The following is a 27940-nucleotide window of genomic DNA, read 5'->3' on the forward strand; positions in this document are numbered from 1 at the left end:
CCATGGCTGTATTTAATGTTACCTTAGTCCTGGCACTTAAAACTTTCTCTCGCAGTTTAAGCTGAGTTTGTGTCAAACACCACCCTGACCATCTCATCTTCCTCTCCATAAGCACAGTCCTTCACCCGTGAATATTTAGTGGAGTTTGCTATTGGATTGCCGCTGACGGACGGCCTTATATGGGCAGGCCCTAAATTACAAGCGCCAGCGGCAGCCTGTCTATGAACTTAATTTAAAGTGTAGGTTTACATCGTGCTTTGTTTCCGAAGTAGCAGAACTCATGAATATGGTTGTATATGTCACTCGCTCGCTTCTTATTGTTTCGCTGCCTTCTCAATTATATAATGCATGTTTTCTTCAGCGCTTTTGGAGGTCTTCCTGGTTTTCTATGTACTGCGTGATTACGTGATAGGCGTGATGATGTCACACGAAACTCCGCCCCGGCGTTCAAGCTCATCTCCATTACAGTAAATGGAGAAAAACAGCTTCCAGTTATGACCACTACGTGTAGAATTTCGATATAAAACCTACCCAACTTTTGTAAGGAAGCTGTAAGGAATGAACCTGCCAAATTTCAGCCTTCCACCCACACGGGAAGTGAGAGGGAGGGAGTGAGTGAGTGAGTGAGTGAGTGAGGGCTTTGCCTTTTATTAGTATAGATATATATATATATATAATTCACTAAGGCAAGACACCCATGGAAAGCACGCCGGAAGGGGCGTGGATTCACTAAGCCGCTGACAAGTAAGACACCTATTGCGCACGCAGGAAGGAGCCACGGCCACCAACTCCAAGACCATTGGATACAACGACAACTCGCAGAGCCACGCCCACCAACTTGGACGCCACGACACAGAAAAACCGTCATCATTCATATTCGTCTGTCGTAGAGGCTACATGCACCTCCGAGCCACGTTGACTGTTCACAGAGGAATGTGTCTCGGGGAGGTGAATCGCCATATGCAGCGTGTAAAACGGATTGCGAGGGGTATTCCATGGGATCATTAAAACAATCCTTTACAACTGAGGTTAAAACACAATGAAGTAAGCAGTCTTTAAAAACCGAGTTTTCGGTTACGGCGCACGATCGTGTGCACCATAGCAAACTGTTTTACACGCTACGTACAGCAATTCACATCCACGACAAACATGCGTCTTCTTCACTCACGGACAATTATATGTTGCTCTCTCCAGAGTTTCATCTTTTCATTCACTTTCTGTTGTATCCTCAAACCCTCACTTTTTAGACAACTGTGTCTTTCCAGAAGTGTTCAACCATCAATAAATAATTATGTGGCGTTTGTTATGCCGCGGGTTCACTATTGTGTTGTATTTTGCTCTCTCCAGAGTTCCATCTTTTCATTCACTTACTGTTGTATTCTCACACCAACCCGTTTTAGACAACCGTGTCTTTCCAGAAGTGTTTAGCATTCAATAAATAATTATGCATGAGATTGAGCGTGTGTCTACCCGGCGCAGAGAGGCGTGGGTAAGTCGTTGAACCCCATTCGGGCTGCAAACAGTGGAATTCCCACTAAGTGTGACTCATACGCTCCCACAGGTTGCGTCCCTACCCTTTGTGCACACCCCCCTCCCACCTCGCTACTACCGTGGTCAGGTGTCTTGGTGGATAATATATAGAAAAGCAGCCAAAACCGCACAGAGCAATGAAAAGTCTACGTGAGTCACAGGTGCATCTGGACTGTGCAAAGACGACAACAACTCAAGTGACGAGTTGGAGGTGGGCACATGAGCAGGCAGTGCATACTGAACGAGAAATCAGCAGACTAGTATGACGGAGGGAGCGGAATGGACGTCCTTCTCCTCTCCTCCCATTCCACCCTCCACGCCTGAGTGCCGTGCACCCCCATCGGTCTGTCTCGCAGGGGAAGGGCGATGGCGGTCCGCCTGTTTTCAGTCACGGATGATTGTGTGTTGGTTCGTTCCGTGCATTGTTACAATGTTGCTTTTCTTGCTGATTTATCACATTACCGATTTTTCAAATGTTAATTTTCTCCCTGTGGTTAAAAAACATTAAAAAAAAACGGCCTGATTATGCGGCGTATGGTACGCAGAGGGTTGTCTAGTATACTATATTTGGAGATGCTAATGTCACACCAAGGTAACAGCAAGTTCTGCTTACATCACAGTAATTAATAATAAAGAAAAATAATGCACTTTATTTACAAGACCTTCAGGGTCTTGTCATGGAAGGTCTCCCACATCAAATTAGGATTGGCAATCATACCCAAATCTGCAAGTTCCTCACACAAACTGCATGCAAACTCGTTAGAAACAGCCTGGTCTTGGAGTCTGGCCAAGTCCAGGCTCATTTTCCTAGAAGGTGGTAACATACTGGACCTAAGATGGATACTAAGAGTAGCAACAAGTTTGTGGTCAGAATTCACAAACTGGGCACTTCTGTAGACCCTGAGGTTTTGTAAGAACATCCAGTGTCTGCCCACGAGGATGTGATCAATCTCCTTCACCGCACCAACAGTATTGGAGTACCAAGTCCAACGATGTGGTTAGGGCACTGGAACCAGGATCCAGCGATTTACAGCCCCTGACCTTTTGCAAAGTCAAGGAACATGGAGCCACTTTCACCACGGTCACCAAACCCATGGGGACTGAGACAATCCTCATAGCCAACCCTGTCAGTGCCAGTGGCTGCACTGAAATCACCCATGACCAGAGGAGTGTCACCTTGTGGGCACCCATCAACAACTGGGCGAAGCTGCAAGTAAAATGTCTCCCTTGCCAAGACATCACTCACCACGGTCGGAGCATACACTGAGACAATAGGCAAGGCGCCCAGGGAATGCAGTAATCCGAGTCTCATAATACGCTCATTGAAAGGAGTGATATCAGACACCATCGGAAGAAGCCACAGCAAGCACAGCTACTCCCGCGGAGAGCAAAAAGTAGTCCTTTCTGTCATCTCGGAGCTTTGTGATTTTTTCTTTCTTTTACGGTGGCTGGAGTGCCAATCCTGCCACCAACCCCATAATTTCCATGCAGGTTGGAGGATCGCTTCATTCATATATATATATATATATATATATATATATATATATATATATATATATATATATATATATACATATATACATACATACATACACACACACACACACACACACACATATATATACCTTTTTAATAAAGAGTAGTGGGGATAATAAAAATGATAAGAATAAAGAGTTTTTTTCATATGTATCATGTAACTGTTTAGGTAGAAACTATCAAACAACTAGAATTGGTAAAGAATTAGCTTTCAAATGATGTAACTATTTTTAGAATTTCTGTGAAAGTTTTAACCTGTCTTGTCTTTCTCTGTTATTTTTTTATTGTTGTATTATTAGATGCAATTGAGAAGGCAAATTTAAAGTTTTCTTATGTAAATCCGACTAAAAGCTTGAACCTTGCAAAGCACTTTTGTTAACTTTAACTGGACATAACGGACTAAACTTACCCAGTGTTTCTGGAATATTTCTTCTCTTGGTTGCAGCATCAGAAAGTCGAATAACAGTTGCGTCTTTTCTTTCAGTTTTAAACCTGAGTCGTTCTGATTCCCCATCATCTTCATCTTCCTCATCAGACTCATCTTTGCCTTGGTAGTCTTGCTCTGCTTCTTTTTCACCCTGCAGTTTATTGAAATCAGTCACATCAGATACCCATTTCCTTTCTTATCTGGGGCAGAAAAAGAAATATCTAAAAGGTCACCAATGTTTCATGCTTTCACTGAGGACAAGATTAATAAATAAAGTTAATCTTAGCTCATTAGACAGACTCCAACAGGCAGAGATGTGGTTAATTTTCAGATGGACTGCAATTTAATTGTGTGAGTAACCAAGTGTAAATCTAGAATAGAAACTAGTGAAAAAAAATGCTGCTGGACATAAGTAAAATGAGGCAGAAAGATGAACATTAACTTGAATGCTTGAATGTATGAAACACATGAAAGGGAAACTGTATTGAAGAAAGTAAAAAAATACTTTTAAGTACACTATTTACATTTATTTATTTGGCCGACACCTATATTGAAAGCAACTTACAACATTTGAGATACAACTGGTTACACTTCTCTTTTTCCAATTGAAACACTGGTGGATGAAATGAACTACAGGGTCACACAGTATCAGTGGTGGGATTTGAACCCACAACCTCAGGAAATTAAGTCAAAAGCCCTAAGCACTACACCACACTGCCTACACCACCCCTTCATATTCATCCATCCATCCATCCATTGTCTAACCCGCTGAATCCGAATAGGGTCACGGGGGTCTGCTGGAGCCAATACCAGCCAACACAGGGCACAAGGCAGGAACCAATCCTGGGCAGGGTGCCAACACACAAACACACCCACACACCAAGCACACACTAGGGCCAATTTAGAATCACCAGATAGAAAACAAAATGCAGCACCCTTTTCTAGTGCCATACAAAAAAAAATCTGGCCGAAGCAAAGCAATCCATAAGAATAAAGATGTCTTGGGACCTCAATACTAACCAAATAACCATAGTTAGAATAACCTACTTCTTCAGCTTCAAAGCGACTTTCGGCATGTTGCAGATTCTCTTCAACTTCTTCTTGCATAGCATCACAATGGTCAAGTAAAGCAGAGCTCTGCTCAGTGTAGGCCTGTGAATAGTCGTCTTCCTTCATGAAAAGTAAACAAAATATACACATATTTACACATATACATATATACACACACACACACATATATACACACACACACATATATATACATATACATATATATATACACATACATACATACATATACACATATACATATATATATATAAATATATCAATGTAAATATATATAAATATATAAAAATATAAATATATATATATATATAAAAATATATAATTATATATATAAATAAATATAAAAATATAAATAAATATATAAATAAATAATTAAAGGAACACTTTTATTATTGGGCCTGGCATGAAATCAATTAAACTTGTCTGATAATTTTCTGGTTGGTTAAGAAGCTGAGGTCATTGTTAATCACTTTCAGTTGTATTGGTGTTCATGGACTTAACGACAGGTGCACTAAAGTGGCAACAATTAGAAAACCCTCAAAACAGGACTGGTTTTACATGTGGAGGTCATTTCAAGTTTCTCCCTCTTGATCTTTTTTGGCTGGTTTTCCACTCGTGCTAGTTTTGGCTTGAGTAATCATCTCTACTGGCAGTATGAGGCGATTCCTTAACCCTACAGAAGTTGCACAGGTTGTCCAACTTCTCCAGGATGGCACATCCACACGTGCTGCAGCAAGAAGGTTTAATGTGTCTCCCAGCACAATCTCCAAAACATGGAGGAGATTTCAGGAGACTGGCTGTTATTCTCGGAGAGCTGGACAGGGCCGTAGAAGGTCCTCAACTCATCAGCAGGACCGATACCTGCTCCTTTGTGCAAGGCGGAACAGGCTGAGCACTGCTCGTGCCCTACAGAATGACCTCCAGAGGGCCACTGGTGTGAATGTCTCTACCCAAACAATCAGTAACAGACTTCATGAAGATGGCCTGAGGGCCCGACGTCCAATAGTGGGCGCTGTGCTCACTGCCCAGTACCGTGGAGCTCGACTGGCATTTGCTCAAGAACACCAGAATTGGCAAGTCAGCCACTGGTGCCCTGTACTTTTTACAGACGAGAGCAGGTTCACCCTGAGCAGCTGTGATAGACGTGAAAGAGTCTGGAGAAGACAAGGAGAACGATATGCTGCCTGCAACGTCGTTCAACATGACAGGTTTGGTGGTGAGTCAGTGATGGTCTGGGGAGGCATATCCATGGAGGGACGCACAGACATCTACTGCGTAGGAAATGGTGCTCTGACTGCCATAAGGTATTGAGATGAAATCCTTGAACCCATTGTCAGACCCAACACTGGTGCAGTAGGTCCTGGTTTCCTCCTAATGCACGACAATGCCCGGCCTCATGTGGCAAGAGTATGCAGGCAGTACCTGGAGGATGAAGGAATTGAAACAATTGAATGGCCTTCACGATCCCCTGACTTAAACTCAATAGAACATCTGTGGGACATTATGTTTCGGGACATTATGTTTCGGTCCATTAGGCGCCGCCAGGTTGCTCCTCAGACTGTACAACAGCTCAGGGATGCCCTCATACAGATCTGGGAGGAAATGCAACAAGACACCATCCGTCGTCTCATTAGGAGCATGCCCGGCGTTGTCAAGCATGCATACAAGCTCGTGGGGGCCACACAAGATACTGAAAAGCATTTTGAGTAGCAGAAATTAAGTTTTTGAAAAAATGGACTAGCCTGCCACTTCTTCATTTCACTCTGATTTTAGGGTGTCTACACAATTGAGCCCTCTGTAGGCAGAAAACTTTTATTTCCATTAAAAGACTTGGCATCCTTTTGTTCCTAAGACATTGCCCTGTCGTTATTTGTATAGATATCCAACTTCAAATTGAGATCTGATGTATCTAATGTGTTTCTTTAAAGTGTTCCTTTAATTTTTGTGAGCACACACACATTATATATATATATATATATATATATATATATATATATATATATATATATATATATATATATATACACACACACACACACACACAGTGGTGTGAAAAACTATTTGCCCCCTTCCTGATTTCTTATCCTTTTGCATGTTTGTCACACAAAATGTTTCTGATCATCAAACACATTTAACCATTAGTCAAATATAACACAAGTAAACACAAAATGCAGTTTTTAAATGATGGTTTTTATTATTTAGGGAGAAAAAAAATCCAAACCTACATTGCCCTGTGTTAAAAAGTAATTGCCCCCTGAACCTAATAACTGGATGGGCCACCCTTAGCAGCAATAACTGCAATCAAGCGTTTGATAACTTGCAATGAGTCTTTTACAGCGCTCTGGAGGAATTTTGGCCCACTCATTTTGCAGAATTGTTGTAATTCAGCTTTATTTGAGGGTTTTCTAGCATGAACCGCCTTTTTAAGGTCATGCCATAGCATCTCAATTAGATTCAGGTCAGGACTTTGACTAGGCCACTCCAAAGTCTTCATTTTGTTTTTCTTCAGCCATTCAGAGGTGGATTTGCTGGTGTGTTTTGGGTCATTGTCCTGTTGCAGCATCCAAGATCGCTTCAGCTTGAGTTGACGAACAGATAGCTGGACATTCTCCTTCAGGATTTTTTGGTAGACAGTAGAATTCATGGTTCCATCTATCACAGCAAGCCTTCCAGGTCCTGAAGCAGCAAAACAACCCCAGACCATCACACTACCACCACCATATTTTACTGTTGGTATGATGTTTTTTCTAAAATGCTGTGTTCCTTTTACGCCAGATGTAACGGGACATTTGCCTTCCAAAAAGTTCAACTTTTGTCTCATCAGTCCACAAGGTATTTTCCCAAAAGTCTTGGCAATCATTGAGATGTTTCTTAGCAAAATTGAGACGAGCCCTAATGTCCTTTTTGCTTAACAGTGGTTTGCTTCTTGGAAATCTGCCATGCAGGCCGTTTTTGCCCAGTCTCTTTCTTATGATGGAGTCGTGAACACTGACCTTAATTGAGGCAAGTGAGGCCTGCAGTTCTTTAGACGTTGTTCTGGGGTCTTTTGTGACCTCTCGGATGAGTCGTCTCTGTGCTCTTGGGGTAATTTTGGTCGGCCGGCCACTCCTGGGAAGGTTCACCATTGTTCCATGTTTTTGCCATTTGTGGATAATGGCTCTCACTGTGGTTCGCTGGAGTCCCAAAGCTTTAGAAATGGCTTTATAACCTTTACTAGACTGATAGATCTCAATTACTTCTGTTCTCATTTGTTCCTGAATTTCTTTGGATCTTGGCATGATGTCTAGCTTTTGAGGTGGTTTTGGTCTACTTCTCTGTGTCAGGCAGCTCCTATTTAAGTGATTTCTTGATTGAAACAGGTGTGGCAGTAATCAGGCCTGGGGGTGGCTACGGAAATTGAACTCAGGTGTTATACACCACTGTTAGGTTATTTTTTAACAAGGGGGCAATTACTTTTTCACACAGGGCCATGTAGGTTTGGATTTTTTTTCTCCCTAAATAATAAAAACGATCATTTAAAAACTGCATTTTGTGTTTACTTGCGTTATATTTGACTAATGGTTAAATGTGTTTGATGATCAGAAACATTTTGTGTGACAAACATGCAAAAGAAGAAGAAATCAGGAAGGGGGCAAATAGTTTTTCACACCACTGTATGTGTGTGTGTGTACGTGTATATATATATGTATATATATATATATATATATATATATATATATATATATATATATATATATATATATACACACACACACTATATACAGTAATCCCTCGCTATATCGCGCTTCGACTTTCGCGGCTTCACTCTATCGCGGATTTTAAATGTAAGCACATTTAAGATATAATATTATATCACGGATTTTTCGCTGGTTCGCGGATTTCTGCGGACAATGGGTCTTTTAATTTATGGTACATGCTTCCTCAGTTTGTTTGCCCAGTTGATTTCATACAAGGGACGCTATTGGCAGATGGCTTAGAAGCTACCCAATCAGAGCATGCATTACATATTAACTAAAACTCCTCAATGCTACTTGATTGTTTGCTTGTCTCTGCCTCTCTGACATTCTCTGCGCCTGACGGAGGGGGTGTGAGCAGAGGTGCTGTTTGCCTAGTGGATACGGGCGTTCCTGTAAGAAATGACGCTTTATCGCGGTGCTTCCACATACTTAAAAGCACACTTATTGATTTTTTGATTGTTTGCTTTAATTTCACGCTCTCTCTCTTCTGGAACGCAACCCACGCGTTTGAGGAGGGATTACTGTATATACAGTACTATATACACATATATATATATATATACATATATACATATATATACATATATACATATACATACATATATATATATATATATATATATATATATATATATATATATATATATATATATATATATATATATATATATATATATATATATATATATATATATATATATATATATATATATATATATATATATATATATATATATATATATATATATATATATATATATACACACATACATACACAGTCATAGCCGAAATTATTACCCCTTGGAATTTTCCCAAAAAATGCACCATTTCTCCCAGCAAATTGTTGCAATTACAAATGCTTTGGTATAAACATGTTTATTTCCTTTATGTGCATTGGAACAACACAAAAAACAGAGGAAAAAAATTAAATCTGACATAATTTCACACAAAACTCCAAAAATGGGCCAGACAAAATTATTGGCACCTTTTAAACATTTGTGGGTAAATCGTTTTATTTCAAGCATATGATGCTCGTTTGAACTCACCTGTGGCAAGAAACAGGTGCTGGCAATATAGCAATCACATCTGAAGCAAGAGTTAAAATGGAGAAAAGTTGACTCAACCTTTCTGTTGTGTGTCCGAGTGTGCCACACTAAGCATGGAGAACATAAAGAAGAGCAGAGAATTGTCTGCGGACTTAAGAACAAAAACTGTGGAAAAATATCAACAATCTCAAGGCTACAAGACCATCTCCAGTGATCTTCATGTTCCTTTGTTCACTGTGCACATCATAATCAGGAAGTTCACAACACATGGCACTGTAGCTAATCTCCCTGGACGTGGACGAAAGAGAAAAATGGATTGCAAAAAAAAAAAAAAAAAAAGATTGCAACAAAGGATAGTCTGAATAGTGGATAAACAGCCCCAATCAACTTTAAAACATATTCAAGCTGATCTGCAGACAGGGTGCAACAGTGTCAGCTCGAACAATCCATCGACATCTGAATGAAATGAAACGCTATGGCAGGAGAGCCAGGAGGACCCCACTGCTGACACAGAAACATAAAAAAGCCAGACTGGAGTTTGCCAAAATGTACTTGAGGAAGCCAAAATCCTTCTGGGCGAACGTTTTGTGGACAGATGAGACCAAGGTAGAGCTTTTTGGTAAAGCTCATCATTCTACAGTTTACAGAAAATGGAAAGAACACAGTACCTACAGTCAAACATGGTGGAGGTTCTAAGATGTATTGGAGATGTTTTGCTGCCTCTGGCACTGGATGCCTTGACTGTGTGCAAGACATCATGAAACCTGAAGATAACCAAAAGATATTGGGGCGCAATGTGGGGCCCAGTGTCAGAAAGCTGGGTCTGAGTCAGAGGTCATGGCTGTTCCAGCAGGACAATGACCCCTAATATACAGTAGCTCTAAAAGCACCCAAAAATGGTTGAAGACAAAGCGCTGGAGAGTTCTGAAGTGGCCAGCAATGTCTGTATCTAAATCCGATTGAACACTTATGGAGAGATCTCAAAATTGATGTTGGGAGAAGGCACCCTTCAAATCTGAGAGACATTGAGTAGTTTGCAAAAGAAAAGTGGTCGAAATTCCAGTTGAGAGGTGTAACAAGCTTGTTGATGGTTATAGGAAGCGCTTCATTTCAGTTATTTTTTTCAAAGGGCGTGCAACCAAATATTAAGTTGAGGGTGCCAGTTTTTGAGTTTTGTGTGAAATGTCAGATTTGGCTTTTTTTCTCTGTTTTTTGTGTTGTTCTAATGCGCATAAAGGAAATAAACATGTGTATACCAAAACATTTGTAATTGCAACAATTTTCTGGGAAAATTCCAGGAGCGCCGATAACTTCGTAAATGAATGTATGTGTATGTGTATATATGAACTGTGCAAAGGCAAACAGGCAGCTAAAAATGTGAGAAGACTACAAACAAATGATATTGTTCAATCATACAAATATGTATTTTTAAAGCAGTAAAGGAATTGTGATTATCAGACGGGCATTTAAATTTTGGATTACTCATTCCAGGAAAGCTTTTCCAAACAAGACCCCACAAGATGGCAAACAGAATTAATGGAACATAAATCCTTTTTTTTTTGGTGGATTGGAGTAATAGATAATTAAACACAATGTCTCAATTCGTGTGTAGTTACCTAGAGCTATTAGCAATGTTTATAAAGAACAATTGCTGACAGCATTTAAAAATATTGTCCACTTTCTAAACCAATTACCCAGTTTAAAGGGCTAGAGAGAGCCCATGCCTAGCCTGAAAAGACTGAGTACAGTACAAGGAACAAAAAACAACACATTTAATGGGGTGCCAGCCCATCACAGGGTATACTCAGACAAAAGCTCTTTTTTTTTGCTTAAGGGTACAATCCTCAAGGTCACAATTTAGAGCCACCTTTGACTTGCTTATATTGGGCCCTTTTAGAGATGCAAATTAACATGTCAACGGTACCCAAAGGAAAACCCTGAAGGCACAAAGAGAATGTGAAAACTCCATAAAGGCTATGATGTGATGGGGGTTTCAATGAAATGTTATGGAGCTCTAGGGAAACAGAACAAAATTATTTCTGTTTATAAATATAGAGTATAAAGTGGAATATTTGAAAAAAAATTTCCAGCATTGAAATAAAAATAAGCATAATTTACTCAATTTCAATGTCTGGGATATTTTAAAATGAAAAGGAAATGAAAGGCATATATCGGATCGCTATACCCCCACCCCCCCAACTATCTCATTTTCAACGTTACTGAAATTAAATAATGCACGTAGAATTAACCTGAAGAGTATTACAATCAAATATGATTCATCACACTTGACACAATTAACTTGTAATTCTACATTATTAAAGGCACATAATGCAAAAAACCTATATGGTAGCTGACTTTATCCTTTAAACTTTCCTCAAAATACCAAGACAAAAAAAAAACAAAAACAGCAGCTAACTCCAATAATTTGTGCGGCCTTGTAAACAGAGATATTACGGAAAAAAAATATTCTTAAAAGTTACTTACAAGTGGGGCTGAGCATTGTCTTGAAAAGGTCAAATGCCCTTCAAAATGGTAAAAAGGCAATACATCTTCGTCAATGAGTTTTTGGCATTATTTCTCTTAAATAACAATAAACATGCTATGCTTTGTGTTGTTGCTACCTTCATGGGTTAATCCATTTATTCTGGTTATGTGTTTTTTTTTCTGTTTTAATAAATAAATAAGTAGGAAAGAGCATCAATCATTTCAGCCATAAAACCGTAAGGATGTCTTTTAAAGAGGTCAATAATCTTTTCACCTTTGCAGGACTTTATCAGATCTTGTCTAAAGCCCAGATAAAAGACTTTGCATTAACCATCTCTGACAATTGGCAGCATATCTCTAACACACAAAGCAGCTCTTTTTTGCGTAAGGGTACAATCCTCAAGGTCACAATTCTCAGCCAGCTCAGAGACGACAGAAGAGTATTACCTACCGCCAAACAAGCTGTCAACACAAAGTTTGTCAGAGTCAAGATAAATAAACTGGCAGTGAGTGATAATAGATCTAATTTTCACCCCTCCCTTGGGACATAAATAGATTTGAAATCAGCTTTTAAAACCCGACAGAAAGGCAATGTTATCTTTCAGGATACAATACAAAGGACTTACTTGAAATTCATCATCTAGTGGATCATTGATTTCAATGTCTAGCACTTCATCGTTGTAAATTTCCTCCTCAGCTTGTTCTGCCAAGTATCCTAGTTGGTTTTCCTCCAGATCTGCATCATCAATTTCATAATGCTCAGCATATACGTCCTGAGAATAAGACTCCTCTCCCTCCAAATCTTCACCACCTTCATAGTTTTCAACTGTAAGGTTGTCATTGCCTTCCTGCTCATAAGAAGAGTCTTCTAAGACTTGCTCATTGTCACTTTTACCATAATCAAATGAGCTAACCAGGCCAGTTGTGGCATTTAAGCTGACTACAACTCCTTCCGAACTGTTAAGGGCCAAAAGAAAGAGATATTACCAAAAGATAAATAGATATTACAATATGACTTTAATAAGTAAAACTCACTAATTAAAAATTTTAAAAATAAAAATTTAATTTATGAACAATTAAGTAAATGTTACAGAATTTACCAGACTACACGTTAAAATGTCCTCCAACACAAAAATGCTTGTTACAAAAATTTCATTATTAAAACCTACGTCACACTGCTCTCTCTTTAGCAGAGATCAGCACAGCTTTAACTAACACAGATTTCCTCCCCAAAAAGCAAAGTATATCCAGATCAGGTGGCTGCAAAATCAGGCTACAGGTGCCGGTCATAAAATTAGAATATCATGACAAAGTTGATTTATTTCAGTAATTCCATGCAAAAAGTGAAACTTGTATATTAGATTCATTCATTACACACAGACTGATGTATTTCAAATGTTTATTTCTTTTAATTTTGATGATTATAACTGACAACTAATGTAAGTCCCAAATTCAGCATCTCGGAAAATTAGAATATCAATTAAGACCAATGCAAAAAAAGGATTTTTAGAAATGTTGGCCAACTGAAAGGTATGAACATGAAAAGTATGAGCATGTACAACACTCAGTATTTAGTTGAAGCTACTTTGGCCTGGATTACTGCAGCAATGCGGCGTGGCATGGAGTCGATCGGTCTGTGGCACTGCTCAGGTGATGAGAGCCCATGTTGCTCTGATAGTGGCCTTCAGCTCTTCTGAATTGTTGGGTCTGGCGTATTGCATCTTCCTCTTCACAATACCCCATAGATTTTCTATGGGGTTAAGGTCAGGCGAGTTTGCTGGCCAATCAAGAACAGGGATACCATGGTCCTTAAACCAGGCACTGGTAGCTTTGGCACTGTGTGCAGGTGCAAGGTCCTGTTGGAAAATGAAATCTGCATCTCCATGAAGTTCGTCAGCAGCAGGAAGCATAAAGTGCTCTAAAACTTCCTGGTAGACGGCTGCGTTGACCTTGGACCTCAGAAAACACAATGAACCAACACCAGCAGATGACATGGCACCCCAAACCATCACTGACTGTGGAAATTTTACACTGGACCTCAAGCAACGTGGATTCTGTGCCTCTCCTCTCTCCCTCCAGACTCAGGGACCTTGATTTCCAAAGGAAATGCAAAATTTACTTTCATCAGGGAACATAACTTTGGACCACTCAGCAGCAGTCCAGTCCTTTTCGTCTTTAGCCCAAGCGAGACGATTCTGACACTGTCTCTTGTTCAAGAGTGGCTTGACACAAGCAATGCGACAGCCGAAACCCATGTCTTGCATACATCTGTACGTGGTGGTTCTTGAAGCACTGACTCCAGCTGCAGTCCACTCTTTGTGAATCTCCACCAGTTTTGAAAGGGTTTTGTTTCACAATCCTCTCCAAGGAGTGGTTATCAATATTGCTTGTACACTTTTTTCTACCACATCTTGTCCGTCCCTTCGCCTCTCTATTAACACTTTGAGGGCTGTATATTTTTACGAAAAAGCACAGTTTTCTGCAAGGAACACAAAGCAATGTTTTCATACAGAAATCGACATAAAATGTCTGATGCTGTGTGCTGTGGCTGCCAGTTTGTCAGGAATGTGTGGCAGACTGACTTGCCAGGCTGTCTTCAAATGATGAGGGAAGCAATGACAGTCGCTGGTTTGTACCTCTTGTCATTATAAGTGGCGGTCCTCCTAGGCGAATGTCGATGCCATTTTTGCTATTGTCTGTGCCTCTCTAATCACACAAGCGCAGGGAATCTCGATCAAACCCGTGAAGCTCCAACTAAAGCATAACGGCAGATTTTTGTCCCCGTTTACAGTTGATTACCACCGTCAACCCCTCCTTTTGACAAAAGTCGACAACCGCCCTGAAAGAGTTAATGTGCTTGGACAGAGAGCTCTGTGAACAGCCAGCCTCTTTAGCAATGACCTTTTGTGTCTTGCCCTCCTTGTGCAAGGTGTCAATGGTCATCTTTTGGACAACTGTCAAGTCAGCATCCTTGCCCATGATTGTGTAGCCTACAGAACTAGACTGAGAGACCATTTAAAGGCTTTTGCAGGTGTTTTGAGTTAATTAGCTGATTAGAGTGTGGCACCCTGTGTCTTCAATATTGAACCTTTTCACAATATTCTAATTTTCCGAGATACTGAATTTGGGACTTTCATTAGTTGTCAGTTATAATCATAAAAATTAAAAGAAATAAACATTTGAAATACACCAATCTGTGTGTAATGAATGAATCTAATATACAAGTTTCACTTTTTGAATGGAATTACTGAAATAAATCAACTTTGTCATAATAATCTAATTTTATGACCGGCACCTGTACATACACCTCAGTAAACATTTTTCAACTCCACAACTTAGAAAACACTAAGGTCTCCCATTGAAATCAAAGAAAGAGGTAAAAAAACAAAAATTGCAACAAAATAGTTTTTAGGTTATTTTAAACAACAGCTCACTGCACTATTAAATAAAGCTGGGGTATACACACAAGTCTTAAGAAAAAGAAAAACAAAAAGTACAATGTATTATATTTAGGATCTCTATACAAGTCAGATATTGCATTAAAAAATTCCAATACATTTATAATTTGTTCAAAAGCTCTGCAGGCATTATCATGAATAAATATAATACCAATTAAAGTACACATGCATAAGACAAGAAAGCTATTAAATGACTGGAGTTGCACTACCCTAATAAAGTACTTAGAAAATCAGCAGCCACAACAGACAAATTGCTGTTTGTGGTGCTTACCAGTTTTAACTGGTAACCAGAATGCTTCCATTGGTATTGCACAAAAGCATGTTTCCCAAAATAATAAATAGTCCTATTCTATTTGCCATGGTGCAAAACTAAAGACAAAAGGGTCCCCATTTCAAAATTAGAACACTTTGTGCAATGTGTGGCAGTGAAGTAAGCAGAAATAAACTAAACTAAGCAATAAACCTCTCAAACCTAACCATATACATGAGTATCTGCCATGGTCTCAGTAAGAAGGAAATTGAATATTTAATATAAAAATTAAATATAGCACTTTAAGTTAATGTCGTATTATATGACTTTTAGTCATGGGGAATGTCACCCTTGCTGACCGCAGTTGCTGATCTCATTGCCAGATCACGTCACTTTAAAAGACTGAAAAACACTGACCATGTCTAATTTACTGACATTCATGCCGATCTTTATCAAAGTTTTTTATGACAGCAAATAGCATGCTACCTAAAGGAGGAATGGTGAGGTCAGCTGCAATTCCTTAAACGTAAATCCCATAAACATAATCTCAGTAGACATCCAAAGAAGTACAGTGTAAAACAATATGCACTGGAGACTGCAGGTAGCTCCTAGATTCCGTTTAATTCGCCTCATGCCCAAAAGATAACAGAATTTATAACAGATGTTATCTGTAAAGATACAAGACCCTACACCATTGTTGAAAACAAGGTCTTTGAACTGCAGTATACTATACTACAAGAAAGCAACTGAGTGAAGTTATTGCACCTAGGCTTTATGAAGATCTTTTGCAAAGCACTGCCATGTCTCTCAGGCCAGTAGAGAGAGAAACCCTAATTTGTATCAGTTGAAAATCTAGGGCAGCAGATTAACACATTAAAAACAACTGGGCATCTGTGGCAGATGTGTTGCAGACAAGTGTGCTGCATGCCAGTTATGCCTATACTATATGCAGATCAGCAGAGATATCTGGCTGTTGTTCCAAAAACCTTTTCTAGCATTTCGTATGTGCTGTTCCATTGCATGATCACATCAATCACAAGTTTGTGTTTTGCCAAGTCCAATAAATGTTGCTTCTCTAAGAGCGCGTGGCTAGCAGTAGTGCAACAATGAAAAAAGTTTTCTACATGCCTCACCTAACAAAGCAAGCAGGCAATTGTTGTAATTTTCAGAGCAGCCTGCGATACAAAAGTAAGCATGTGTGCAAAGTAGCCACCCTAAAGTAGTTCCATAAGCTGAACTACACAGATCACATTAGCGGAGTTATCAGTCACGAAAGATGGTTCTTTTTCTTTTATGTATTACTCATTCAATCCTGCTGTCAACAAGCAAAAGCTGTAAATCCTTGTTTTAAAATGCTTCCTCTTTTGTCTTAGGAGTGTGGGGACACATTTTTGAGACTGATTACTGTGACTGTTACAAATGAGCAACGAAGATATGTGTAACTTGTAGAATTATAGAAAGATACAAGTCTTCCCGATGTATCTTTAATTTTGAATCATTCAAAACTTTAAAGGTCCAACAGAGGAATACATTTTTCTAACAGTTTAGCTGAACAGTGTCTACATGGTAATTCATTAAACACAAATAGATTATTAAATAACATTTATTATTTAGGAATCAATATTTGACTATTTTATAATATTATTCACAAGATGATATAGATGATTTATAAAGTAGATGCTATTGCAATGTATTAAAACAAGGAACTCCCAGCATAATATGTGTGGACTCTGATGTGGTGATACATCTGTTAGTTAAATTATGGTGAATTTAGTCCAAATTTTCCAAATACTGATGTTAACTGTTCATTACTAATCAAGTATTTCTTCTTAAATATCATTCCATGCTTATGCATATGTTATAAAGTCACTATGTAGACACCCTTCAAATAGAGTGTTACTGAAATTTGTCACATTATATTAATGTTCATTATGCATGGCTAAGTAATCTCTAAAAAGCCTTCACTACAAATAAAATCAATATCAAATCGAATCTTGGCATTGTAAATCGGAATCGAACAGGGACATCATTGCTGTTATCTAGCCCTAATTCTCAATAAAAACTCACTGTTTGTCAGCCCTTATGCACACAAGCCCACCACCTATGAGGGAGAGCATCAACGTGACTGATAGAATCAAGCTGGAAGAAAAAAAAAAACTAAAACTAACTTCTAGAAATACAGTGATCCCTCGCTATATCGCACTTCGACTTTCGCGGCTTCACTCCATCGCAGATTTTAAATGTAAGCATATCTAAATATATATCACAGATTTTTCGCTGGTTCGCGGATTTCTGCGGACAATGTGTCTTTTAATTTATGGTACATGCTTCCTCGGTTTGTTTGCCCAGTTGATTTCATACAAGGGACGCTATTGGCGGATGGCTTAGAAGCTACCCAATCAGAGCACGTATTGCGAATTAAATAAAACTCCTCAATGATATACAATGTGCTTCCCGCGCGGTGCATGATTGTTTGCTTTTTTCTGTCTCTTTCACTCTCTCTGCCTGACGGAGGGGGTGTGAGCAGAGGGGCTGTTTGCACAGAGGCTGTTTGCCTATAGCATATGGACGCTCCTCTACAAAATGCCGCTTTATCGCGGTGCTTTGGCATACTTAAAGGCACAAAAGCACATATTGATTTTTTGATTGTTTGCTTTACTCTCGCGCTCTCTCTTTTTGACATTATCTGCCCTGACGTTTACTTCTTTGAAGAGGAAGATATGTTTGCATTCTTTTAATTGAGAAAGAAATGTCATCTTTGTCTTGTCATGGAGCACAGTTTAAACTTTTGACTAATGGGTGTTATTTTATGTCTAGGGGGCTCTAATAATGTTAACAGTGTGGGAGAGTTTATAAGGGCTTAAAATATATAAAAATAACCATACAAACATATGGTTTCTACTTCGCGGATTTTCATCTATCACGGGGGGTTCTGGAACGCAACCCCCGCGATCGAGGAGGGATTACTGTACCAAACCTTTACAGCTGATCTGATGCTGTTCGTTTTCAAATAATATTGCATTGGGTGAGATGATATTTTCTGATTGGTACTATTCAGGTCATAAAATGATTTCTTCAAAATATTACATATATTGTCTCTTTCTTTCAGGTATAATAGAAACCACAGCATAGAGAGAAGTGTGTACACTGAAACAGGTACACATGTCGTAAATGTAGGAAGGGCAGTCCTTGCGTGTATGTGTGAACTGTTAACATTTGAATTTGACGATTGCAAAAAGCGCTGAACTGACCTCTCTGTACGTCCTACAGTACAAAAGAAGCACCACCATACAGAAACATGCGGGGACTGGCAAGATTGGGGAGAGAGAAAAAACAAAAAACACGCGGTCACTGATTACACCCACAAGATGTTATGCGAATGAATATGAATAATATGAATAATGTTGCACCCGTGCCACAATGTTTTCCGAAGTGTACTATATAGGTAATAAAACGAATAATTTCAAATATCATATGTTCCTATGTGTCTGTGTTTTTTTTTTGGCAGTGTGGCTTTGACATCATGGACCATAAGGTGCATACTAATTCAGCGTCAGCAGGAACACTCAATAAAACTGAATAATAAAAAAAAAAAAAATCAAGTGACGGTGAGATACGAATAAGGTAGATTCACCAACATTTGTGTGTCAGCTTTTATACATCCAGGTAAGAGAATGTCCAGTTCTATTGTCTCAAAACACCAGTCACATCTACAGTTATTCACATATTCAAATAAAAACTAACACTGTCAGATCCATGGGGGGTGGGTTGGAGGGGCGGTAGTATGCACCATGATCGTGGCTGAGAGAATTAAAGTGGAAACAAAAAATCTAGCTTTTACAAGTACTGTAAATGTACACCAGCTGTTACAGACGCAAACCAAATGTATGTATTTACTGTATAATATTAACAATAAGAGCAGCTCGCTACTGAAAACGGTAAATACAGAAGGCAATCAGGATCAAACTGGGGGACTCTTGATTACAAGTCAGCAAGTCTTGCCGCTATGCCACGGAAGCTGTTGTATTATCCTTGAACCATTTGTGAAGGTGATTACAGTAATCCCTTGCTATATCGCACTTTCGACTTTCGCGGCTTAACTCAGTCGCGGATTTTATATGTAAGCATATCTAAATATATAACGCAGATTTTTCGGTACTTCGCAGGTTCTGCGGACAATGGGTCTTTTTACTTACGGTACATGCTTCCTCATTTGGTTGGCCCAGTTGATTTCATACAAGGGACACTATTGGCAGATGGCTGAGAAGCTAACCAATCAGAGCATGCAGTTAAGTTCCTGTGTGCTGACTGGCTCAGCGACGGAGCGCCGAATTCAATTCCACGGCGTTAACCAGGAAGTCTCATCTCGCTCATTCAGCATCAACGTGTCCTTTTAACCGGGGCGCAAAACGAGTTGTAAGTGGACGTAATAAGGCAGTAGTCCGGATGGAATCTGCTTTAGGGATTTGGATTGAAAACTGCCGGAAGAAGAACAACGGTGGTGCTACAAAGTCACCTAAAGAGGTTCCTTTAGAAGGGCTGTAACGCTCTCCTTTGTTGTGCAGTAAAATTAAACTCATCGCTATTGGACAAGTTGTCGTGTCATTGTTGGTGAGTAACCATAATTAATTTTCTACTTACAGTACTTAGTACATGTATGTACGTTTAGTGTCACTGTACACACATTTTTACTGTATACATTTTTTCTTGCATTGTACGTATTTATTGCTGGTGGCCTGTCTATCATAATGTCTGTAACATATGTGATATCGGAGACGCTCGATATCTAAAATAATATTTAGGTTTTACTGTATATAAGCAGTGTGTTTACATACATAATTTCAATGAATCTTCCCTAATATCTAAGAGAATACAAAGGGTTTATGCTATATAACTGTGCGGGGAATATTTTTAAACAGTGTGGGAGAGGTTATAAGGGCTTAAAATATATAAAAATAACCATACAAACATATGGTTTCTACTTCACGGATTTTCACCTATCGTGGGGGGTTCTGGAACGCAACCCCCGCAGTCGAGGAGGGATTACTGTATTTGACCTTGGGACTTCAGGCTTCACACATTATATAGTGTATGCCTACATTCTGTCATTTATTACTAAAATATAAAAAATGTTTCTGCTTTAACAATGTGTTTACACAGATTATTGTAGAAACAGAACACACATGAGATGCATGTGTTCCAAATAATGATATATTGTTTCCACTCTAAACCTCCAGCACTTCACTCCCAGATAATCAAGACATGAGCTGGGAGAACTCTGTGCACGTTCTGCAGCGGTGGGGGGGATGGAAAAGTAGGCTGCTTGCTGCTTGTCTTGATCGGCACATTTACAGGACAAAAGACACTGACAGAGGGGTATGAAGGGATTTAAGGTGGGTCGGATATACAAGTTTTTTTGTAGGCTTTGGGAATTCTAGTGTTAAGGACCTTCTACGGCCCTGTCCAGCTCTCCTAGAGTAACTGCTTGTCTCCTGGAATCTCCTCTATGCCCTTGAGACTGTGCTGGGAGACACAGCAAACCTTCAGGCAATGGCACAAACTGATGTGTCATCCTGGAGAAGTTGGACTACCTGTGCAACCTCTGAAGGGTCCAGGTATTGCCTCACGTTACCAGTAGTGAGACTGACCATAGCCAAATTCAAAACTAGTGAAGAAACAGTCAGAAAAGATGACGAGGGAAAAATGTCAGTGGCCTCCAACTATTTAAACCATTCCTCTTTTGGGGGTTGTCTCATTGTTGCCCATCTAGTGCACCAGCTGTTAATTTCATTAATACCAAAGCAGCTGATTAACAACCCCCCTCTGCTAATTAACTGACCAGATCAATATCCCAGAAGTTTCATTGACCTGATGCTATACTCAGATTAAAAAGTGTTCCTTAAATTTTTAAACTATATATATATATATATATATATATATATATATATATATATATATATATATATATATATATATATATATATATATATATATATATATACTTACTAATTAAAGGCAAAGCACTCACTCACTCATTCTCCAACTTCCCGTGAAGGTAGAAGGCTGAAATTTGGCAGGCTCATTCCTTACAGCTTACTGGAAGCTATTTCTCTCCATTTACTGTAATGGAGTTGAGCGCGAAAGCCGTGGGGGCGGAATTTCATGTGACATCATCACGCCTCCCACGTAATCACGTGAACTGACTGTCAACGCAGTGCGTAGAAAACCAGGAAGAGCTCCAAAAAGCGCTGAAGAAAACATGCATTATACAATTGAGAAGGCAGCGAAACAATTAAGAAGCGAGCGAATGACATATACAATCATATTCATGAGTGCTGCTACTTCGGAAACAAAGTAAGGTGTAAACCTAAAGTTTAAATTAAGTTCATAGACAGGCTGCCGCTGGCGTTTGTCATGCCCATGGGTAATGAGGGATACAAGTTTAATGAGAGGACGCAGGATATAAACGAGAGTTTTGATCACTTTGTAACTAAGTTAAAATTGCACGTCATGGGCTGTGCTTATGCAAATTCCAAGAGACTGTGTTTGTGGGGGATTGACAGTTAAGGCGTGTGGGGGAGTCACGTCATCATCTCCCTTCCCATTCACCACATTTCGCTCTGAGCTGAGCTCCACAGCTAACGCACGCAGTGTTACGGAAGCGACTTTGTGACGCTGCCACCAAATACTCACAGAAAAATCCACAAGTTAATACACACGCTGTCTCTACAGTTTCTCCACACTGAATCCTCCAGGCACTACTTACAAAAGGTTACATTGACAATCGTGTTACGTTATTTTTAAAATGTTTCCTTTTCTTAGCACAAGCACAGCTGAGAAGCTTCGATGCATGTGCTCCATAACGCATTAAAAAAATCACGCATTTAATCACACTTTGCATTCCAAGCAAATGGAAACTTCTCTCAATGCATGATTTCCTGGTACACCGATTACATTGATCAGCGCTTCCCGATTTATTTTAACCTCGCACCCCCTTGGTTTGAGAATTAGTATGAAAAAATATGAGGTTAACACAGAAAAACAGATCACCAATTGAAGCTTTATGAATAATCGATTCGCCATCAATAATTGTTTTGGTAAAGCCATACTCAGTGTAATCAGGGCTCTAGACTAACTTTTTGCACTGGTGCGCCTAACTTTTTTTCTTAGGTGCACCAGCACAAAAGTTAGATGCACCCAAATTTTCAAACGCATCACATTTAACACCACAGTTTTACAAGTTCACTTTATTTAATTTTTTTTTTTTTTTTTTTAAATCGCTGTCCATATAGACAATATTGACTTGTAAATGATTAACTAACAATATGGTCATTCTTTATTTGAAGGCAAGCACAATTCTACAAGAAAGGTAACTTACTGAAAAATTGTTGGTGCTTAAAGTGCTTTACTGAGCTGAAATTTAAACTTAAAAAATCTCAAGATAAATTAACTAAAAAGAAAATCTAAATTTCTAAATTAAGTGTTTTAAGGGCTCCAAACTGAACATCTCATGGCTCAATGTCTTATGAACTATCCTCCATTGCAGTCACATGCCCCTCGGATTGGCCAACTCCTGTAGTTTGGCCTTCTTGATCTTTGGCCTTGACTAAACCAGCTGGCCACACTCTCTCTAGCATCAAAATCTTCCAGACTTGGGCATGAGCATGCTCGACCTCAATGTGTCCAATAAGTATATTCCCGGTCTTCCTCTCCGTAAGATACAACCGTACATAATGACGCATTCCTTTGTGCCGATATTTGTGTCTCCGTCGAACAGGAATGCCATGTACGCACTGTTCGCAATTTGCACAGACGTCTTTTTTTTCCAATGTATCTGCAATGACTCCTATAAATTGGGCGCACGCGACATCATTGCTGTACGTCGGGTTTACGTTCAAGCCATTTTTCTTCATAAGAATTATTTCGGACTTGAATTTAGTGAGGGGAAGTTCTTCTTTTGCAATATTGTAGGCAACGTTAAACTTAATTATCATCTCGGCCTCGTCTGATGATCTGTTTGTTGCTGCCTGCCACTGAAAGGCAGCAGGGAGAGGGGACACTTGAGCAGTGCATTTATCGTGGCATGTAATGTGTTTTATAGATGCATTGTGCTTTTTCAGCGTTTCAATTCTAAATGTATTAGAACCAGTCACAAATGCACTACTGCCGGCCATGGTCTTCCCACACACTTTACAGTAAATACAGTGCATTATATTATCGGCTTTACTGTATCTTAGCCAGGGAAACTGGTCAAGCCACTCTTTTCGGAACGTATACACTTTACCCCTTTTAATTTCAGTGGGCTCGGACTCGATCGTATGTGGCTCATTATCTAATGCCGTCTCCGGACCAGGGCTTGCTATAACTTGGGAGGTTGATGGCTCCGTGTCAGAGCATTGGTTATGATTTTCGGACGGATCAGGCCCTAACTTAACATTCTTAACGAAAAAGCTGTCAATCGTTCTTTTCATCTTCTCTCATAATCCGCGGCTACATCCACTGTTTACCTGATGGGCTACTCACCTCTCTCTGTCTGACTGCATCACATGCATTTTCAAACGTACACACACGTACAGGAATATCTGGACCACGGCCAATCAGAGGGGGATCCGCCCTTCACTATCTGATTTGTTTAGACCACGATATGGGCCTAATGTGTGTCTTGTTGTTGAACAACAGGGAGACTTTAAGAGTCACGGAGTTTCGTTTTTTTTCCCCCTCGAGCGGCTGGTCGCACCGGTGCAACCTTTGATTTTTTTTAGTCGCACCATTGAGAAATTAGGTCGCACATGCGACCAAATTGGTCGCACTCCAGAGCCCTGGTAATCCTCCTTCCATTTTATAAAATTTTTCCGCCACTAGCTATGATTAAATGAACGGTAAAAAAGTAAGAGCGAAGCGAGGGTGACTTATTCAGGCAGGCAGGCGACAGCTCAATAGCTCGAATTTGGATATAAGTAGGTTCTATTTAGTCGCCAGAAATATCTTTGTTAGGAATGGAAGTTGAATTTAGTCTTTAAATTTCTATGGTAAAGAAAAAGTTATGCAATGATGACTAAATTTAACTAGTCAAAACTTGAATATAAAAAGTCATTCCCAAATATATAAAGACAGCGTTGGAATATTTCGGAATATATAAAGTAAGCGCTAGAATATATAAAGTCAGCGCTGGAATATGTAAAGTAAGCGCTGGAATATATAAAGTCAAATCTTGAATATATAAAGTCAGCATCGGAATATATAAAGTAAGCGCTGCAATATATAAAGTCAAAACTTCAATATATAAAGTCAGCGTCGGAATATATAAAGTAAGCGCTGGAATATCCATCCATTTCCCAACCCGTTGAATCCGACCACAGGGTCACGGGGGTCTGCTGGAGCCAATCCCAGCCAACACTGGGCGCAAGGCAGGAACCAATCTTAGGCAGGGCACATGCATCATTTTCAAAACATTAACCGAACAGTGTTTTTTTAATTTATTTTTCTGAATACGTTTTTGTTCACTTAGTTCAGTTCAGAGTCGTTTCAATCAATAGATTTTGACTTTGACTTTATATATTCGGGAATGAGTTTATATACTCCGATGCTGACTTGTATATAATCAGGAATGACTTTATAAATTCCGACGCTGACTTTATATATTCAGGTTTTGACTTTATATATTCAGAAACAAGTCTGACTTTATATATACCGACGCTGACTTTCTATATGTTATATGTTGCATAATCAAGAGTTAGAAGTTATCCAGATGTTGTTGTCAAGGTTGTAGATGGTCCAGAACAAGGCAAACTCTTGCCAAACTCAGACAGAATATTTACAAGAAATGTTGTCTATAATGAAATTTTATAGAAAAATTTCATGAGGTAAAAAAATAGAAAATTTTTCCTAAATATCTTCTTCAGATATTGTGTATTACAGATTGTTACAAAGGTTTACACTAAGGCAATATTAATTATACTTACTGTATTGTCATACTTTTCTATTTTATTTTTATTATTATTTTACTTTAGGCTTCTTGCAAAAATATTTTTTACAAAAAAATTAAGACAAGAAACAGAATGAGGTCAAGGTCCTTGCCATTTAATACAGACTGTTCTAATGTTTATGCACTACTGTTCTAGCGCCCGTTATTGTAACGGGCTTAATGTCTAGTATATATATATATATACACAAATTGGACTGGACTGCCAATACCGATGCTCTATGTAAGAAAGGTCAGAGCAGACTATACTTTTTGAGAAGGTTGGCATCCTTCAACATCTGCAGTAAGATGCTGCAGATGTTCTACCAGACGGTTGTGGCGAGTGCCCTCTTCTACGCGGTGGTGTGCTGGGGTGGCAGCATAAAGATAAAAGACGCCTCACGCCTGGACAAACTTGTTAAGAAGGCAGGCTCTATTGTAGGATTAAAGTTGGACAGTTTAACATCTGTGGCAGAGCGACGGGCATTAAGCAAACTCCTGTCAATCATGAATAATCCACTGCATCCACTGAACAGTGTCATCTCCAGGCAGAGGAGTAGCTTCAGTGGCAGACTTTTGTCACTGTCCTGCTCCACTGACAGACTGAGGAGATCGTTCCTCCCCCACACTATGCGACTCTTCAATTCCACCCGGGGGAGTAAATGCTAACATTAATTTTATTTTAATTTTTTTCATTTTTATTACTATTTAATTTAATATTGTTTCTTTGTATCAGTATACTGCTGCTGGATTATGTGAATTTCCCCTTGGGATTAATAAAGTATCTATCTCTCTCTCTATATATATATATATATATATATATATATCTATGATATCTATATCTATATCTATATATCTATATCTATATCTCTCTATCTCTATATCTCTCTCTCTATATATATATATATATATATATCTATATCTCTATATATATATATTAGCGCTGGGCATGATTTAACATTTTTAATAAAAAATAATCACAATCACAACATTGTTATGCGCAAAATTCAATAATGAACTCAAAAGTAGTGTATTGCATGTATTTGTTAAACAAATAAGGTACTTTTTAACAGCAGTATTCCCTTTGCATAGCATTAGGTAAAATTTTTCTTGTAAATCTCAATTTCAATGTCAATGAATCTCAATGTCAGCTCATTTCACAAAGAACAACCCTTCCTGCCTGCTCTACCAATCACACTTTTTTTTTTTTTTTTTTTTACGAAGGCGGTGGGGTTTGCTTTGGTAGGTTGTAGGTCTTCAATGTATGTAAAAAGGGAAAACTGAGTCATGGATAAAAAATGATTGAGAAACATTACATTATCTGAACATAATGTGAACATCATAAGAACTGCCAATGAATATATACAGTGGTGTGAAAAACTATTTGCCCCTGCATGTTTGTCACACAAAATGTTTCTGATACATCAAACACATTTAACCATTAGTCAAATATAACACAAGTAAACACAAAATGCAGTTTTTAAATGATGGTTTTTCTTATTTAGGGAGAAAAAAAATCCAAACCTACATGGCCCTGTGTGAAAAAGCAATTGCCCCCTTGTTAATAAATAACCTAACTGTGGTGTATCACACCCGAGTTCAATTTCCGTAGCCACCCCCAGGCCTGATTACTGCCACACCTGTTTCAATCAAGAAATCACTTAAATAGGAGCTGCCTGACACAGAGAAGTAGACCAAAACCACCTCAAAAGCTAGACATCATGCCAAGATCCAAAGAAATTCAGGAACAAATGAGAACAGAAGTAATTGAGATCTATCAGTCTGGTAAAGGTTATAAAGCCATTCTAAAGCTTTGGGACTCCAGCGAACCACAGTGAGAGCCATTATCCACAAATGGCAAAAACATGGAACAGTGGTGAACCTTCCCAGGAGTGGCCGGCCGACCAAAATTACCCCAAGAGCGCAGAGACGACTCATCCGAGAGGTCATAAAAGACCCCATGACAACGTCTAAAGAACTGCAGGCCTCACTTGCCTCAATTAAGGTCAGTGTTCATGACTCCACCATAAGAAAGAGACTGGGCAAATACGGCCTGCATGACAGATTTCCAAGACGCAAACCACTGTTAAGCAAAAAGAACATTAGGGCTCGTCTCAATTTTGCTAAGAAACATCTCAAAGATTGCCAAGACTTTTAGGAAAATACCTTGTGGACTGATGAGACAAAAGTTGAACTTTTTGGAAGGCAAATGTCCCATTACATCTGGCGAAAAGGAACACAGCATTTCAGAAAAAGAACATCATACCAACAGTAAAATATGGTGGTGGTAGTGTGATGGTCTGGGGTTGTTTTGCTGCTTCAGGACCTGGAAGGCTTGCTGTGATAGATGGAACCATGAATTCTACTGTCTACCAAAAAATCCTGAAGGAGAATGTCCGGCATCTGTTCGTCAACTCAAGCTGAAGCGATCTTGGGTGCTGCA

General features: G+C 39.1%; 1 protein-coding gene across 1 annotated transcript in view; it reads right to left on the reverse strand.

Moving 5' to 3' along the window:
• The window catches only part of LOC120529918 (RNA-binding protein 33-like), a 230208-nt gene that overhangs the window by 176570 nt on the left and 25698 nt on the right, over nucleotides 1-27940 (reverse strand). The window contains exons 5-7 of the mRNA XM_039754123.1: nucleotides 12455-12785; nucleotides 4541-4663; nucleotides 3476-3644 (exon numbers count right to left, since the gene is read on the reverse strand). Coding sequence (XP_039610057.1) covers nucleotides 3476-3644; nucleotides 4541-4663; nucleotides 12455-12785 — 623 coding nt within the window. The remainder of the gene's footprint in view (nucleotides 1-3475; nucleotides 3645-4540; nucleotides 4664-12454; nucleotides 12786-27940) is intronic.

This window comes from Polypterus senegalus, chromosome 5 (genome assembly GCF_016835505.1).
Source record: "Polypterus senegalus isolate Bchr_013 chromosome 5, ASM1683550v1, whole genome shotgun sequence".
NCBI classification, from domain to species: domain Eukaryota; kingdom Metazoa; phylum Chordata; class Cladistia; order Polypteriformes; family Polypteridae; genus Polypterus; species Polypterus senegalus.